Source organism: Engraulis encrasicolus, chromosome 8, assembly GCF_034702125.1.
Source record: "Engraulis encrasicolus isolate BLACKSEA-1 chromosome 8, IST_EnEncr_1.0, whole genome shotgun sequence".
Classification (NCBI taxonomy): domain Eukaryota; kingdom Metazoa; phylum Chordata; class Actinopteri; order Clupeiformes; family Engraulidae; genus Engraulis; species Engraulis encrasicolus.
In genome coordinates, this window is record NC_085864.1 from 2585539 (window position 1) to 2601327 (window position 15789).

At 46.6% G+C, this 15789-nt stretch overlaps 1 protein-coding gene across 1 annotated transcript in view; it reads right to left on the reverse strand.

Moving 5' to 3' along the window:
- mtus2b (microtubule associated tumor suppressor candidate 2b) overlaps window positions 1-15789 on the reverse strand; it is a 95051-nt gene that overhangs the window by 40430 nt on the left and 38832 nt on the right. Inside the window, exon 4 of the mRNA XM_063205922.1 lies at window positions 13741-13956. Coding sequence (XP_063061992.1) covers window positions 13741-13956 — 216 coding nt within the window. The remainder of the gene's footprint in view (window positions 1-13740; window positions 13957-15789) is intronic.

The following is a 15789-nucleotide window of genomic DNA, read 5'->3' on the forward strand; positions in this document are numbered from 1 at the left end:
AGACGATGAGCTCGCACCGGTTTGCTCTACTAACACACCACGTGTGATGAGTGGGGGGACAGGCAGTGAGGAGGAGCTGAAGTGGGGACCTGCGCAAACTTGTGTAGAGGTGTGAGACAAGACCCATATACACACGTGAGTGAGTTGTTGACCAACCAGTTCATGGACGCGTGACCTCGGAGGCAGTCCGCCGACGAGCGCCGACGAGCGTTGAAGGGGATAAGCAACTGCAGAGGTTGCAAGATCTGACTGCAGCCGCATTCATCCCGCGATAGTTTTACACCATGTGACATGTCACCTCGTCAACGCAACGTCGACGAAATTTCGAAGTTTGACAGGAAATCTAACCGTCATGCAGCATTTTCCATCCAGGGTGCATTGCTGTGTAAATGCGCATGCATGCGTTAACACATCTCGATCGCACCTTATGCTGCAACTCCGCACGCAATTCGAATGCAAGAGCAGGTGTTTGAACAGGTTGGATGTATTGCCATTCTTGCATGATAGCCTGATGATAGCCTATTAGTTTATCACAGATATTGCAGCGCGCTCCTTCCTTATCTACTTTCCTGAAATATAGCCACGCTTTCGACGGCATGTTTTTGTTTCTCAATAGTACAATCAGCTGGTTGAATATCAGCTGTCTTATCAATCGTTTAAATGAGGTGCGAAACGGGAAGAGGAGGAGCGTGGTCAGTTTGTGACACTTGTGATTAGGTGCGATCGAGATGTGTTAACGCATGCATGCGCATTTACACAGCAATGCACCCTGGATGGAAAATGCTGCATGACGGTTAGATTTCCTGTCAAACTTCGAAATTTCGTCGACGTTGCGTTGACGAGGTGACATGTCACATGGTGTAAAACTATCGCGGGATGAATGCGGCTGCAGTCAGATCTTGCAACCTCTGCAGTTGCTTATCCCCTTCAACGCTCGTCGGCGCTCGTCGGCGGACTGCCTCCGAGGTCACGCGTCCATGAACTGGTTGGTCAACAACTCACTCACGTGTGTATATGGGTCTTGTCTCACACCTCTACACAAGTTTGCGCAGGTCCCCACTTCAGCTCCTCCTCACTGCCTGTCCCCCCACTCATCACACGTGGTGTGTTAGTAGAGCAAACCGGTGCGAGCTCATCGTCTCGTTCATATTTGTGGCCGACTTTAAATGCGCTGTATTTAATAACACCCACATCGTGACAACAAGTTCTCGCTGACGTGCGTTGCGCAACGTCGACGCTCGCAATGAAGTCGTATGTGCTTATCGGCTGAAATGGCCGCGTGCTTAAACACACATTTGATGGCTCTGACAGTCAGACTTCAGGAACCGAAACGTGGAACCGACAGACAAGGCACGTTTCGATTCCAAGTAGAACCTTAGCTTTTAATTCGGTTCCATCAAAGAATTGAATTTCGGTACCCAGTCCTATACGTGTGTGTGTGCGTGTGCGTGTTGTGCCTGTGTGTGGGTGTAGACGTGTGTGTGTGTGTGTGTGTGTGTGTGTGTGTGTGTGTGTGTGTGTGTGTGTGTGTGTGTGTGTGTGTGTGTGTGTGTACGACTGTGCATGTGTGTGTACGTGTGCGTAATGAGCGTGACTGCCTCTCCACCTCTGCATCACCGCTTGAGAGCAGAAAATCATTCTGAAAGTTTTTTGGTAGGCTGAATGGGCTATATTTGATCTTTCATACTGGGATGGAAATACTTTGCTTATTGTCTGGCTTTCACCTGCCAGCAAGATCTTTGAAGTGTGTGTGTGTGTGTGTGTGTGTGTGTGTGTGTGTGTGTGTGTGTGTGTGTGTGTGTGTGTGTGTTGTGTGTGTGTGTGTGTGTGTGTGTGTGCATGTGTACGTGCCCATGCTTGCGTGTGTGCGTGTGTGCATGCATGCGTGTGTGTATTTACTGATGTGTTCTATCTAGGTTGGTGCAGCATGCACAGATACAGTAGATTGAACTCAAGTCGTTTTTACTGTACAGCATTTACTCTGCTGCACGTGCCTTGGCCTTTCCCACCCCTGCAGACTTCCTCCATCCCACTGGGCTCCATCATGTGTCATAGTGTCTATGCTGCGATGGCATCTGCTGCACCAACGCATGGCGCATGCTGTATGGAGGCTGCCCTGTGGGGCAATTCCACAGACAGACAGTGCCGTCTTCTGTCGTGTATATCATGCCAATACTGCAGGTTGGCATGGAATTGGCATGTTGGGTAGGGTGCAAATGACTACATGACACTTAAGCTTTAGTCTTTGCTTTTGTGTTGACAGTGAAACTTGGATTGACATAATGAGAATGTATAGATCAATACATAGGACCTAATAAATCTGAAATTAAGAAAATTGCCCACTGGAAGTGCAATAATGTGAACCATACCAGCTCCCACCAGCTATTTACTAAGCACAGTTAACACGTTTTGTATGACAAGGCTCAGCTGAGACATTTACAGTACAATACATTTATAACCTCTCACTATTCATGTGAAGTTTAGTTAACCTGCTTTCTGCTTTTCCAATACAACTCATCCAAAATACATTCATAATGCCAAATGTCCCCGTGCCAATGCAAATACTGTATGTGTCACTATATATTACCCACCCACTATATATTACCACCTCCCACCATTCCATTAATGTTCAGTTATCCTGGTTTTCAGACACAACTGCACCTAGATATGCACTATACATCAAATGTATTTTTCAGTGACAATGTCCTTGGTGTGCATAGCAACCACCTCCCACAGTTTTTCAAAAACAACTCCAAGATATACATACCATACATATTCATCACATCAAATTTCCCTGCACCAATGCACATATGTGAACTAGGCTAGCAATCACCTCCCCACCAAACAATGAATGTTCACTTAACATGTTTTTAAAATGCGACAGAGGCCAAGAGATATTCATAATACCAAATACCCCTATGGCAGTGCACTACGCGAACTACAGTAAGCACCTTAAACCTTTCAGTGAAGCTATTTTGCAGACACAACTCAGCCGAGACATACAATCTGTATATTTATAAAATTGAATTTACCTGTGGGAATGCACTTAATGTGACCTACAGTAACCACCTCTCATCATTCATTTAAAGTTGGGTGAACCTGCTTTTCAGCTAGATCTCAGGCGAGAGACATGAAGTAGGCTATGTATTCACAACACCAAATTCCCTTACAAGCTGTATGTAAACTGCTACCGTATACAGCAACTATATCCACCATATCCACCATTCATTTAATGATACTGTTAACCTGCTTTAAAACCAGGAACAGCTCAGCCCGACAGTCTGTGCTTGAAGAGGATGCCCCTGCCCTCTGGCCCAGAGGTCAAAGAGTCAACTCCCTCAGCACTAGTCAGGGGGCTTTGCGGGGATCAGATTCTCCCAGTCTCCTAGACACACAGTGCGCTCCTTACAACAGCACTAAAGCCAGCTACTAATCTCATCTCGGAAATCATTAAAGATCAATGGGCGACTCCCACCACCACCAGCACCATGCCCTTTTGTCTCCAGTGCAGAGGAATTGAATGGGGTGCCATGCTGAGCAAACATCGGCATGGATAATGATGGAACTGCATTTTCTGTCTGCTGGATTGTCTATCGGTAAACAATCTCCAGTAGGCTAAACTAGAGCAAACAGATTGAAATCGATAAGTATGCTGTCTGTCTTCCTGTTTGAAGACAGACGATCATATGCATATTAACTTATATACTCTACTACACTATGTGATTGACACTGCACCTAGGTCACCTTCACTGAGCACACAATTACCAAGCATGAATTGGAGAAGCACCCGTCACTGAAAGACTCATGGGACTTAACATATTCACATGATATACCCCTTCATGGGCCATTGTCATGATTAACACACATTGACAGATTCTCAAGTGCAGATGAACTCAATGGGGTGCCATGCTGCTGAATAAACTGCGGCATGGATAATGATGGAACTACCTATATTATCTGTCTGCTGGATTGGCCAGAGAAAAAACAACTCCTGTAGCTTTCCCAACCTTCTCTGTCTTCCGTAACCCCTATCTTTTGTTATATCAGGAGTTGGCCACCCCTTACATATGCTCATGTCACTTCTGCTATACCAATGTGACTATGACATCATAGCCCACCCAATTAACACAATATTAAAATCTAAAAGAAAGAAACACCAATCACAAAATCTCTCTCGTAAGAGACTAAAGGTATTCACCTTTAAGAAGCCATTAGTTTCTTGATTAGAACACATTAGGAGATTGCTGTGACTACACACTCGATTTGCTGCATGACTACAGCAGGTAATGCTCAATAAAATGCTTGGGTGGAGGAAGGCTGATGAGGTTTAGGTCTATGCATAGCCCACCCATTTCCAGCCTATAAAATATTCCCTCCTATGTCATTCAGCATATTAATTACCTTTAGACAGTCTTGGCGACATTAACCAAAAGCACTAGATCTAATAGTTCAGCTTTGCGCACACCGCGGAGGCCTACAGAGGAACACCTCAATTCATGCAAATGACAAGCAATTCCATTCTGCTATTCCTCATATGAATTACCTACCTGCTTAGTGTTGGAAAAAACAGCATACATAACAACAGGGCCAACAGAAATGTTCCTACTCAAACAGCATACATAACAACAGGGCAGCCATGTACACCACTGCTCCTGAGGAGTAAAATACTCTGCAGGTGCACAGGACACTTACAGGCTTGCAGCGCGTTGTCATCTGAGGGGTCCCGTTGGAGAGCGAAAGTTAGCAGCGGGATGAAGGATCCCAGTAGTGCATACATGGGTAATGGCAGCCAGTAGCCTAGGACTTTATCTATACTGTACCTACATACCAATCGCAACAAAGGCATTTGTTGACTTCAGTTTAAAACACTCAGTATAAAATGAAGTAAACAAAAACACTAGCCTTTTAAAACCGGCTATGTTAACAGCTGGCTAGTGACCGCCAAATATGCTAGCTTCTACCGTCAGTTCTCACATTGGGCTTTTAACAGAGAGCACCATGTCTTCGCTCTCTCTTTCATTTAACTCAAAGAAGGGCTTGCTACGTCCTGAAGTATCCCTTCAGTCTAGAACCAGACCCTCTCCAGCTGACTAATACAACTACAGTACTTGGCTACTGCCACTTAGTGATGCTACTTTTAACTGCGCTGATCTAAATGTGGGCTGTCTGTGTCTTCATCTCTCCCCAAAAAATCCACTTCTGCTAATTGACAGCTGATGGGATTCCACTTTTACAGTCTAAATACTTAATATAGAGACCCAGAGACGAAGTCAGGGTGGCGATAACGGGTCCAGACACAACAGCTGTCTGTCTGTCTGCCTGTCTCCACAAGCCTGGGCCTGATATCAGAGATAGCCATGCAGGGAAGCCAGCAGGCTGACAAAGGGGTCAGCTGCCCCAGGCCCACAGAGATTGGGGCCCAGAATTGAGTCCTCATTGCATTCTAATGCATGTAATGGGTGGGGGCCCCTTTCAGATGAGTTTTCCTGGGTCTTACCAAAGCTGTCAGCGGCGCTGTAGCCATATATAACCACCCCTCTGAGACTTCAAAACTCTATCATGACCACCACCACCACCCACACACATACATTTCCTGGGACCTAAATCATGTCTTTGACACTCTGCAGTGAGTAAGATAGAGGTTGTAAGACAAATCAGTGGTGCTGGTGAGAGTGAGACCACTGACGACCTCTGCCCCCCACTCCTCAGCTGTTCAGGATGAGGGGACAACTGTGTGCAGGGAAACCATCAAGGGGGGTGGGGCAAAAATGGCAGTTGTCCCAGGCCCAGGAAGAAGAGGTTCACATAATTGGGTCCTTGTGACATTACATGTATTGGGTGGAGGGGGGGCTTTTCCGATGACTTTGACCTGGCCCGGACAAAGTTGTTAGAGGCCCTAACTGAGTGAGTCTCCTGTCCTCTCAGGCAGCCAATAGGCCTGGCCTGCCTGCCTGAGCCACAACTACGTATATTGAACCCAACCCAACCCTCCTGCCACTGCTCCAGACAGCCTGTCTAGACACACGCCATGGCAGCATTTTTTATTAAAAGACTGCCGTTTTTAATTACACACTTAATTTAGACCTGCCGGACACCCAAATATTGGACGAAATGCAATTATGCAGGAAAAGGACCACAAGGAATATGATCTTGAATTGAGTGTAAAAAAAACTAGCATTGGATAAATGATCAATTGGTCTCCTTCACTGCATGTAAACGGAAACAAATTCAGAAACCATTCAATATTGGCAACAAAAGAAAATTCTAGTCATGCCGAGGAGCAAATGCAAAGCAGAAGGCAGACAAGGCAGTTTGACTGCATACCAGTGGTTAGGCTAACGATATAACCTTTCATGCTCGAAACGGGTTATCAGATGCCCGAGTAACAAGTGGGGGAGGGGGGGGGTCTTTTCAATACCTAACTGTCTTTCAGGATCAGACTCATCAAATTCACACACGCACACACGCGTGCACGGACGCACGAACAAACGCAAGCACGCACACATACACAAACATACACAAGCACACACACGCACGCACGCACGCACGCACACACACACACACACACACACACACACACACACACACACACACACACACACACACACACACACACACACACACACACACACACACACACACACACACACACACACACACACACACACACACACATGCCTGAAGAACAAGTGGGTCTTTGCAGCCTTTCAGACTGCATAAAGACTCCTAGTTCACCAGGATCTGACCTGTCAAAGTGGGGGTTTGAAGTCCTCTATGTGAGAAGACTTGACATTTAAAAGAAAAAATGTAAAAAAGCTAAACGAGAGATGGTGCCTATCACCGAAGCCGAGGGGGACAAAGGGGTCAGTTGTCCCGGGCCCCAAGAGACAGGGCCCAGAATTCGATCATCATTACATTGTAGGCATACTATGTACTTGGTGAGTGGGGGGGCTTTCTGATGACTTTGCCCTGGGCCCAGCCAAAGCTGTCGGTGCAGTGGCCCTCACGCAAGTCATCCTCCCCATCACAGCATGAGCCGAATTTTAGAGAAGTGTGATTAAAAACTAAAAGGAGACCTGAGCTGACCCCACCTGTTCTGTTCTGTTCTGTTCTATCTCTTCTCAGATATTAGTCACGTCTTGGATCTCATTCATCTTTCAGTAACTTCAGTTGGAGTTTCTCCGCCGTACAGTAAAGCAGAGGAGCCATTAGCTTTGACGACTCTCAGCAGGGCAATAAAAATACAAAGGGAAAAGAGGGGCAGAGTGGATAGCGGTAGACTGTCTGAACTGAAGCAGACTGTTGCACAGACTGTATCTTTGTCTGTGCAGACCAGCACACCACGCTTGCCACAATAGCCGGCTCAGCATTTCTTAGCTGCGCTTCACAAGGTTCAGTTTGACTCAGCTATTGTTGTTAGTGGACCGGAGGGAAAGAGACAGGAGAGGTCAGTCAAGGAGAGGAGAGGAGAGGAGAGCAGAGCAGAGAAAGAGAAAGAGAGGAGTGGAGTGGAGGAGTGAAGACAAGAGGAGAGGAGAGAAAGAGAGGAGTGGAGTGAAGGAGTGAAGACATGAGGAGAGGAGAGGAGAGGAGAGAAGAGTAGAGGAGTGGTGAGGAGAGGAGAGTAGAGAAGAGAAGAGAAGAGAAGAGAAGAGAAGAGAAGAGAAGAGAAGAGAAGAGAAGAGAAGAGAAGAGAAGAGAAGAGGAGAGGAGAGGAGAGGAGAGGAAAGGAGAGGAGAGGAGAGGAGAGAAGAGAAGAGAAGAGAAGAGAAGAGGAGAGGAGAGGAGAGGAGAAGAGAAGAGAGGAGAGGCGGCAGAGAACAAGTTGAGCCGGGTGTTGGAAAAGAGGGAGGTAAACAGAAGCCGCATGGCATTCTAATTGAGAAGGTCTGAGCTACCACATGCACCTCTGTGTCACTTAAGCAACCTTAATGACAGGGAATGAATGACAACTTAATACAAGGTGTCACTGCACGCACACATGCACACAATCTGTGAAGCTGACACTGTTTAAAAACCGCTGGAAGGAAATGTCCTCGTTGGTTACAACATGATGCACTACTGTCTCCATGTTGCATAATTTTTATTACAAAATTACATGTAAAAACAATGCAGAATGCACAGTTCTTTTATTTATGCCAATATTTCACACCGCATACTAGTAGTACATCCAAACTAGCCCTCTCTCTCTCGCTGACCTCTTGTCCAATCACAGAGAGGCTATGTTACATTAGCTTGTATGTGTTCCCACACACTGGCACTCATCACACACACACACACACACACACACACACACACACACACACACACACACACACACACACACACACACACACACACACACACACACACACACACACACACACACACACACACACACACACACTGGCACTCGTCGACACAGAAATTTGCTGACCATCTGTCGTCAGGTACCAACAGAAGCTAGCTTTCAGCAGTGCTGTAAGGCAGCGTGTGCACACACACACACACACACACACACACACACACACACACACACACACACACACACACACACACACACACACACACACACACACATACACACACACACACACACACACACACACACACACACACACACACACACACACACACACAGGGCTTGGATGATATGCGACGTAACTGTACGTATGCGTGCCAAGATGACAGTTCAACCCCCATTCCCAGCGGGATATTGTAAGTGCACACAACACACACCCAACTACACACACACACACACACACACACACACACACACACACACACACACACACACACACACACACACACACACACACACACACACACACACACACACACACACACACACACACACAAAGATACAGGGATATACTCATATGCGTGCACTTACACACGAGCATGCACAAGCACAGCGCAGCACAGCACAGCACAGCTCAGCACACACACACACACACACACACACTCACACTCACACTCACACACACACACACACACACACACTCACACTCACACTCACACTCACACGCACGCACGCACACACACACACACACACACACACACACATACACACACCCTCACACCCAAAGGCACCTAGAGGCTGATGGATAGCATCCTGTGGTCTGCACTGCATGCATTGTTCACAGCTTTAAAAGATCTAAAGATAACAACTAAATGCAAATCGCCTCCTCCCACAAATCTGTCACTGTGTGCAACAACTTCTATGCACTGTCATTCTTATGTATTTAAACATTAAATGCAAATTGAATAAACAGACCAACGGGGAAAACACAAGTCACAGGTTTGCATAGGTAGTGCAAACAGAAAGACAACAAAAAAATCAGACACTAGCAGTGTTCTGCTCTCAGTGTTTGAGCTTCACCGTGTAGTGCCCATTTTCTATGTCTTCTATGTTTACAAGAACCGGTGAAATTAAAAAATGCTTTGAAGTCTTCACAAGCAAAGAATCATGCCCCAGGCCACAACACGGCACCTCACACTACAGTACACAGTACACAGCATACAATAGTGCTGTGTGCGAGTCAAACTCAAAGCCCAGAATACAAAGCCGAGTTACAGTAAAACATTAATGACGGGCCACATTTGCCTAGCAACAGAGGGGTGGGTGAGTGGATGAGAACTGAACTACAGTAAGAGGGGGAGGTGGATGGAGATGGAGATGGAGGAAACACCAAGTCAGCTGGCTCAGTGTGTGTGAGAATGTGCGTGTGCGTGTGTGTGCGCGTGTGAGTGTGTGTGTGTGTGTGTGTGTGTGTGTGTGTGTGTGTGTGTGTGTGTGTGTGTGTGTGTGTGTGTGTGTGTGTGTGTGTGTGAGTATGGCTGTGGATGTGGATGTGGGTGGATGAGAGGGCAATGGAGATGGATGAAAAACTGCTCAGCTGCTTGTGTGTGCATCTGTGTGTGTCTGTGCGTGTCTGTATGTTTGCGGTCATGCGTGTAAACGTGCGTGCATATGTGTGTGGGTGTGTATGTGGTGTGTATGTGTGCCTGCGTGTGCGTGTGCGTGTGCGTGTGCGTGTGCGTGTGCGTGTGCGTGTGCGTATGCTTGTGCGTGTTGCGCCTATGTGAGTATAGGCTGTGTGTGTGATTGAATTCACAGGAGCACCCGCATCAGCAGTATAAATAAAAAACACCCTGGAGGCAGAGAGAGAGATAATGAGGGATGGTTTGGTTCAGGCATCTGACGCTGGAGGGATGGAGCAGGGACCATGCTGTGCTGCGCTGCGCTGCGCTGTGCTGGGTTGGGATGGGATGGGGATAAGAGATGGGGGATCAGATGGGGTGCTGTTTTTAGGATGAGAGGCCTTGTTGAGTGATGAGTGGGACTTGGTGTACTGTTTTTGGGGAGAGGATGAGAGGCCCGAGATGTTGGTACGTTTATTTGGTTCAGGAATCCAAGGCTGGAGGGATGGATTGAGGAGGACCATGCTGTGCTCTTTTTTGAGACTTGTTGGGCTGTTTTGGGGTGGGGATGAGAGGATGGTGTGGAGGCCTGGTGTGCAGCTTTGACTTGGAGATGAGAGGGAGGGAGTGGGAATTATGCTGTGGTGTTTTAGGAGACAGATGGGCACCATGGTGTGTTGATTTGGGTGAAGGGTTGCCAGGCACGGATGGTGTGAAGGGACTACACTACCATACGTTGTTTTGGGTTGGGGATGATAAGCAGAGATGGGCACCACGGTACGTTTATTTGGTTCAGCGGTTCGAGGCTGGAGGGACCATGTTATGCTGCTTTGGGGTGGGGATGAGAGGAGAGCGGGGGTATGACATGGGGAGGTGTGAGTTATGGATGAGAGAGAGGGTGTGAGAATCATGCTGTGCTGTTTTGGAAGGCAGGGGATGAGATGGGGACCACAGTGTGTTGATTTGGGTGAAGGGGTGCTAGGCATGGATGGTGTGGGGAGTCTGGGGACTGTGCTGTTTTGTGTTCAGGGACCTGGTGTGCTGATTTGGGTTTGGGATGAAAGAGGGGTCTGAGAATCATGCTGTGGTTTGGGATGAGAGTCAGAGATGGGGACCTGGTGTGCAGACTTACGATGGAAGGAAGATTTAGAGATTAGGGGTGTAAATCACAGCCTCCATGACGATACGATTCGATATTGATTCCTTGAGGGAGCGATTCGTTTATTTTTGATACTTTAGAATATGATTCGATTCGATTCAATTTTTTCCAATTACCTTTCAACTTCTATTATGTTATGGAGTTAGGGCATTGGGTAGGGGCCAGCGATTAGATTATTTTCGATACTTAAGAATGCCCCATGATATAATACGATTCGATTCGATAGTCGGCTGTAGGGTCGATGCATCGATACATATCGATTATTTTTTACACCCCTATAAGAGATGATGTATTGGAGGCAAATAGTGATTTGTCGCAAAAATATTCCTGGGTCCAAAAGGGGGCTTACAATTACCTACAGAGTAATGGTTACAGTGAGTCCCTGGAGCGGTGTTTGGTGCCTTGCTCAAGGGAACCTCAGCCAAGTAAAGGAAGGGAGTGGAAGGATTTGAACCTGCAACTCTCAGATCTAAAGTTCGTCTCCTTGACCATTGGGCCACGGCTGCACATCTCTCACAAACACTGTCTGTTGATCAATTGGTCAGGCCAGATTGTGAAAGGAGAAAGGAACTACTGTATAGCCAGAGCCTGTGTAATAATGATGCAGAAGAACAAGATGGGTAAAGATACCAGTGAGGCAACACCGGGGACCATGATGTGGTGGATGGAGCACATGGTGTGCTCTCTTTGTAGACTACGCAGACTTTGACATAGTTGCTTGGCTCTGCTGACTGCTTGGGCCCTCTGCGCTGCAGTGCATTAGACACAATTAGCACCAGCATCAGCAAGGTATGAACTAGCTGCTCTCTCTCCCTCTCTCTCTCTCTCTCTCTCTCTCTCTCTCTCCCTCTCTCTCTCTCTCTCTCTCTTTCTCTCTCTTTGCCACGCACGTCACACACATGAGAAAATCACTCTCTTCCTCTCTCTTTGACACATTTACTACATGCCACTCAGTCTCTCTTTCTCTACCATTCTCACTCTCTTTCTCACATAGTCTCCCTCTTCATCTCTGCTTTCCTCACCCCTCCTTCTCTCCATCCCTTCATCCTTCTCTCCATGTCTTTTCATGCAGAGTGTTCCCGCGGGAAGAGTGTGCCAGAGAGATGCCTTCTTTCTCACCTCAAGCAGCAGCAGTAGCAGCAGCAACATATCAGACAGGAGGATGTGGAGAAGGAAGAGGAGAGGAAGAGGAGGACAAAGAGGAGGAGAGGGACAAGAGGAGAGGAAGAGGAGGAAAATGAGAGGAGAAATAGGAGAGGAGGATGAAGAGGAGGGGAGGAAGAGGAGAAGAGGAGGAGGCAGAGAGAAGGAGGAGGAAAGAAGAGGAGGAGCAGGAGAGGGGGAGGAATAGAAGGAGAGGGGGAAGAGCAGAGGAGGACGAAGAGAAAGAAGGGAGGAGGAGACGAGGAGGAGAGGAGGAAGAGGAGGAAGGAAAAGAGTAGAGGACGAAGGGTAGGAAGAGGAAGGAAGAAAGAAGAGAAAGAGGAAACGAGAGTGCTAGAGGGGGTAGGGGGAAGAAGAAAAAGGAAAGGACTTGGAAGAAGAGATGGAAAACTGAAAACGGTAAGGGAGGAGGAGAGGATGGGAGGATGATAAAAAGTGTTAGAGGTAGAATATAAGGACTGGGGAGGGGAGGGGAGGGGAGGGGTAGTTACGTAACCCACTCATTTCTGCTGTGTTGCTATTCGTTCCTGAGAGTAACAGCTCTACCCAGAGCATCATTGCATAGCACAGCCCTGCACAGGAATAATTTGACAAAATGTTGTTGATGTTCTCTAAACACCAACCACCCCATTTGTGTTCATGTGTGTGCTATTGTGTATTGTGGGGATTAGTGTGAATTATTGAGTTACATATTCTACTATGATTCATATATATAATTTTCAGCACTGTTTATGTACACGTTTTCTTTCACAAAGGAGCGAAATTGTTTAGACTGTTGAGGATATTAGTGTATGTCTACACTCACAAACACACTTGCACGCACGCATGCACACACGCACGCACGCACGCACACACACACACACACACACATAATGTAACACAATACCAACACAATACAATACAATACACAATACCCGCATACAGCAGCACAGCAGCTTAGCTGCATTGATTTGGCTACGCAGGGCGGAGAATCAAGCTTATGCGAGGAAGTGAGACGTAAGCTGTGTAACGGGCCCTAATCCTGACTCAATGGTGCAAGTGGGTCGATGGAGCACCGAGCCGAGCCGAACTGAGCAGGATAAGAGGAGAGAGAGAGAGAGAGAGAGAGAGAGAGAGAGAGAGAGAGAGAGAGAGAGAGAGAGAGAGAGAGAGAGAGAGATATGGGACTTCCGTTGGGATCACTGTTCTGTACGGCAGAAACTCAACTCCACTCTGCTCAGTCCCCTATAGGAATTTGCATCCGACATTGCTGTGGCCTGAAAACGAATCACATTTCCTGTGGACCTCTGCTGTAAATACCGCAAGGTTAAATTGTGGCCACACGCTAATAGCTGAATGCTCATCGATTCATGTCACCACTAATTTTAGCCACAGTATTAGGAAATGCAGAGAAGAGGATGCTTCAGGGTAGGTGGAATTAAGCTTTGTGTCATATGCACCATTTACTGTGTATAGTGCAACAACAAGTCAGGTGGATGCGGGCTCAGCATGACAAGACAAAAAAACGAACTCACGATTGGCTGGCCGGCACGGGTCGCTGTGCGTGCTGTCGCTGGATTGGTTGCTGGAGACAGAGGAGACGCTGGAGCTGCGTACGAAGCCAAAGGCGGCCAGGCGGTTGGGGGGCAGGTGGGAGTAGCCAGGGGGGCGCAGACCAGACTGACCCGGCTTGGGCAGCAGAGACTTGGGAAGCCCACCTCCCTCCTGGGCAAGAAGCCTCTTCTGCTCCACTGTGGGAACCAAGCAGAGATGTAAATAACAGATACAGTAAGCGAATACGTGTACTGAGAAAAAAAGAAAACACCACATCTATGTTTTCTTACTGAGTAAATGAAAAGAGCAAGAACACATAAAAGACTAGTAGCCCGCCTTGAATGCCTTTCTGAATATAGAAAGGAGGGGAGAACCAGATGAAAGCCAAGTGATCGCCTAGCACAAAAACAGACAACTGAGGCATATGCCGACATTATGAATGGTTAAAATAAAAAAAGTGTTTATTCACTATCATATCATTATCTGTCCTTTATGTCAGTCTGTAAAATGTCAGTCTTGTGTATGTCTTGGCATGGTATATAGAGAAAGCGTAATTTCATTTTCCTTGTATGACTTGTGCATATGAAGAAAGTGGCAATAAAAGCTGACTTGACTTGATTGTTCTACATTTCAAATACTTGTATTTATTCTAAATGCATACTATGAAACCAGCATCTTCTAGTACACAGCAGGTGAGAACTAAGCACCAAACAGAGAGGAATGTTTTAATGCCTTGAATTTTGCATGTACTCAGTATATTTTATGTCAGCTACATCCTTTCAAATGCCTGATATTTAATTGTAGTTATGTAAGTGTTCGCATTATTCTGGCAAAAGAATAGAGGTGAGTGCTCACTGAGAGGCAGGCAGTTCGTGCTACTCATGGTTGCAGAAAAGCACCCTTTAAAGATTTCAAAGATGACAGATATTTGCCAACTGCTGAAATAAAAGCAGCATTTCTATTGATATGTCCTTTTTAAGTCATGCCATTTGGATGCACTTGTTTTCCAAAAATCAACAAATGGGAAACACGTCAGCTAAATGCCTAAAATTAAATCTCGGAGTATTTAACCTCGGAGTATTTAATCCAATTTCTGTGGCAAAAGAAAGGAGATGAGTGCCGCTCAGTGATGCAGGTAGATTGTGCTGCCCATGGTTGCAGAAGAGAAGACTTAAATCAAAGATATTAGATTCCTCCAAGCCTCAACAGTCTCTTATTTAATACTGGTGCAACTCATAAAGATTTCTCTTCTCTTTCTCTTTGGAGAGCTTTCGGCAGGCAACTGCATTCCGGAACCCCTGCTATCTCTTGTTGCACAATAGCTCACAATCTCTTGAGAAATTAGCGCATTGAATTTTCCCACAAGACCAGCTATCATGTATACTTTCAATCGCGCTGAAAGTTCTGGCAGTGTGGTGGTTAATTAGTGGGTAGATAATACTGTACAGTATGTGCTCACTGTATGTGCTCTGAGGCCATAACTACGTACCCACTGACAAACCAAATTACAATCATTTGGCTGAAAGGCATGTAGAGTAGGTGATCAAATTATACACAAAAAAATAAACGCAGGATTGATGAAAAGCTACTTTGCACAAAGAAGGTGGACAAAAAAACATAAATAGAGTATATTCTGTACTTTTATTCCACTTTGAATGGGCCTAATGTAGAGAAGCTCAAGGAAAAGGCACCCAGTAGGCTATTACATGGGCTGGAAATGAAATCCCTTCTCTCGATCCATCCTAACACGCAGGGAAGCTGAAAATGTGTTGACAAAGTGGTCAGCTGTCCCGGCCCCAGGGAGAGACACCCAACCCCACCCCAGAATTGCCTCTTCATTACATTGTATTGAGTGGGGGGGTGTTTTCAGATGACGTTCGTCCGTACCCGGTCAACAGTGTCAGCGGCTCTGCTAACACATACTGTATCCTAAGGATGCGTCCAGTAGGTACACACAGTCCTCTTGCCAACCCAATCTACTACACACCCAGGGGCAGTGGAAAGAACATGGAGGATACTGTTGGGGGCTT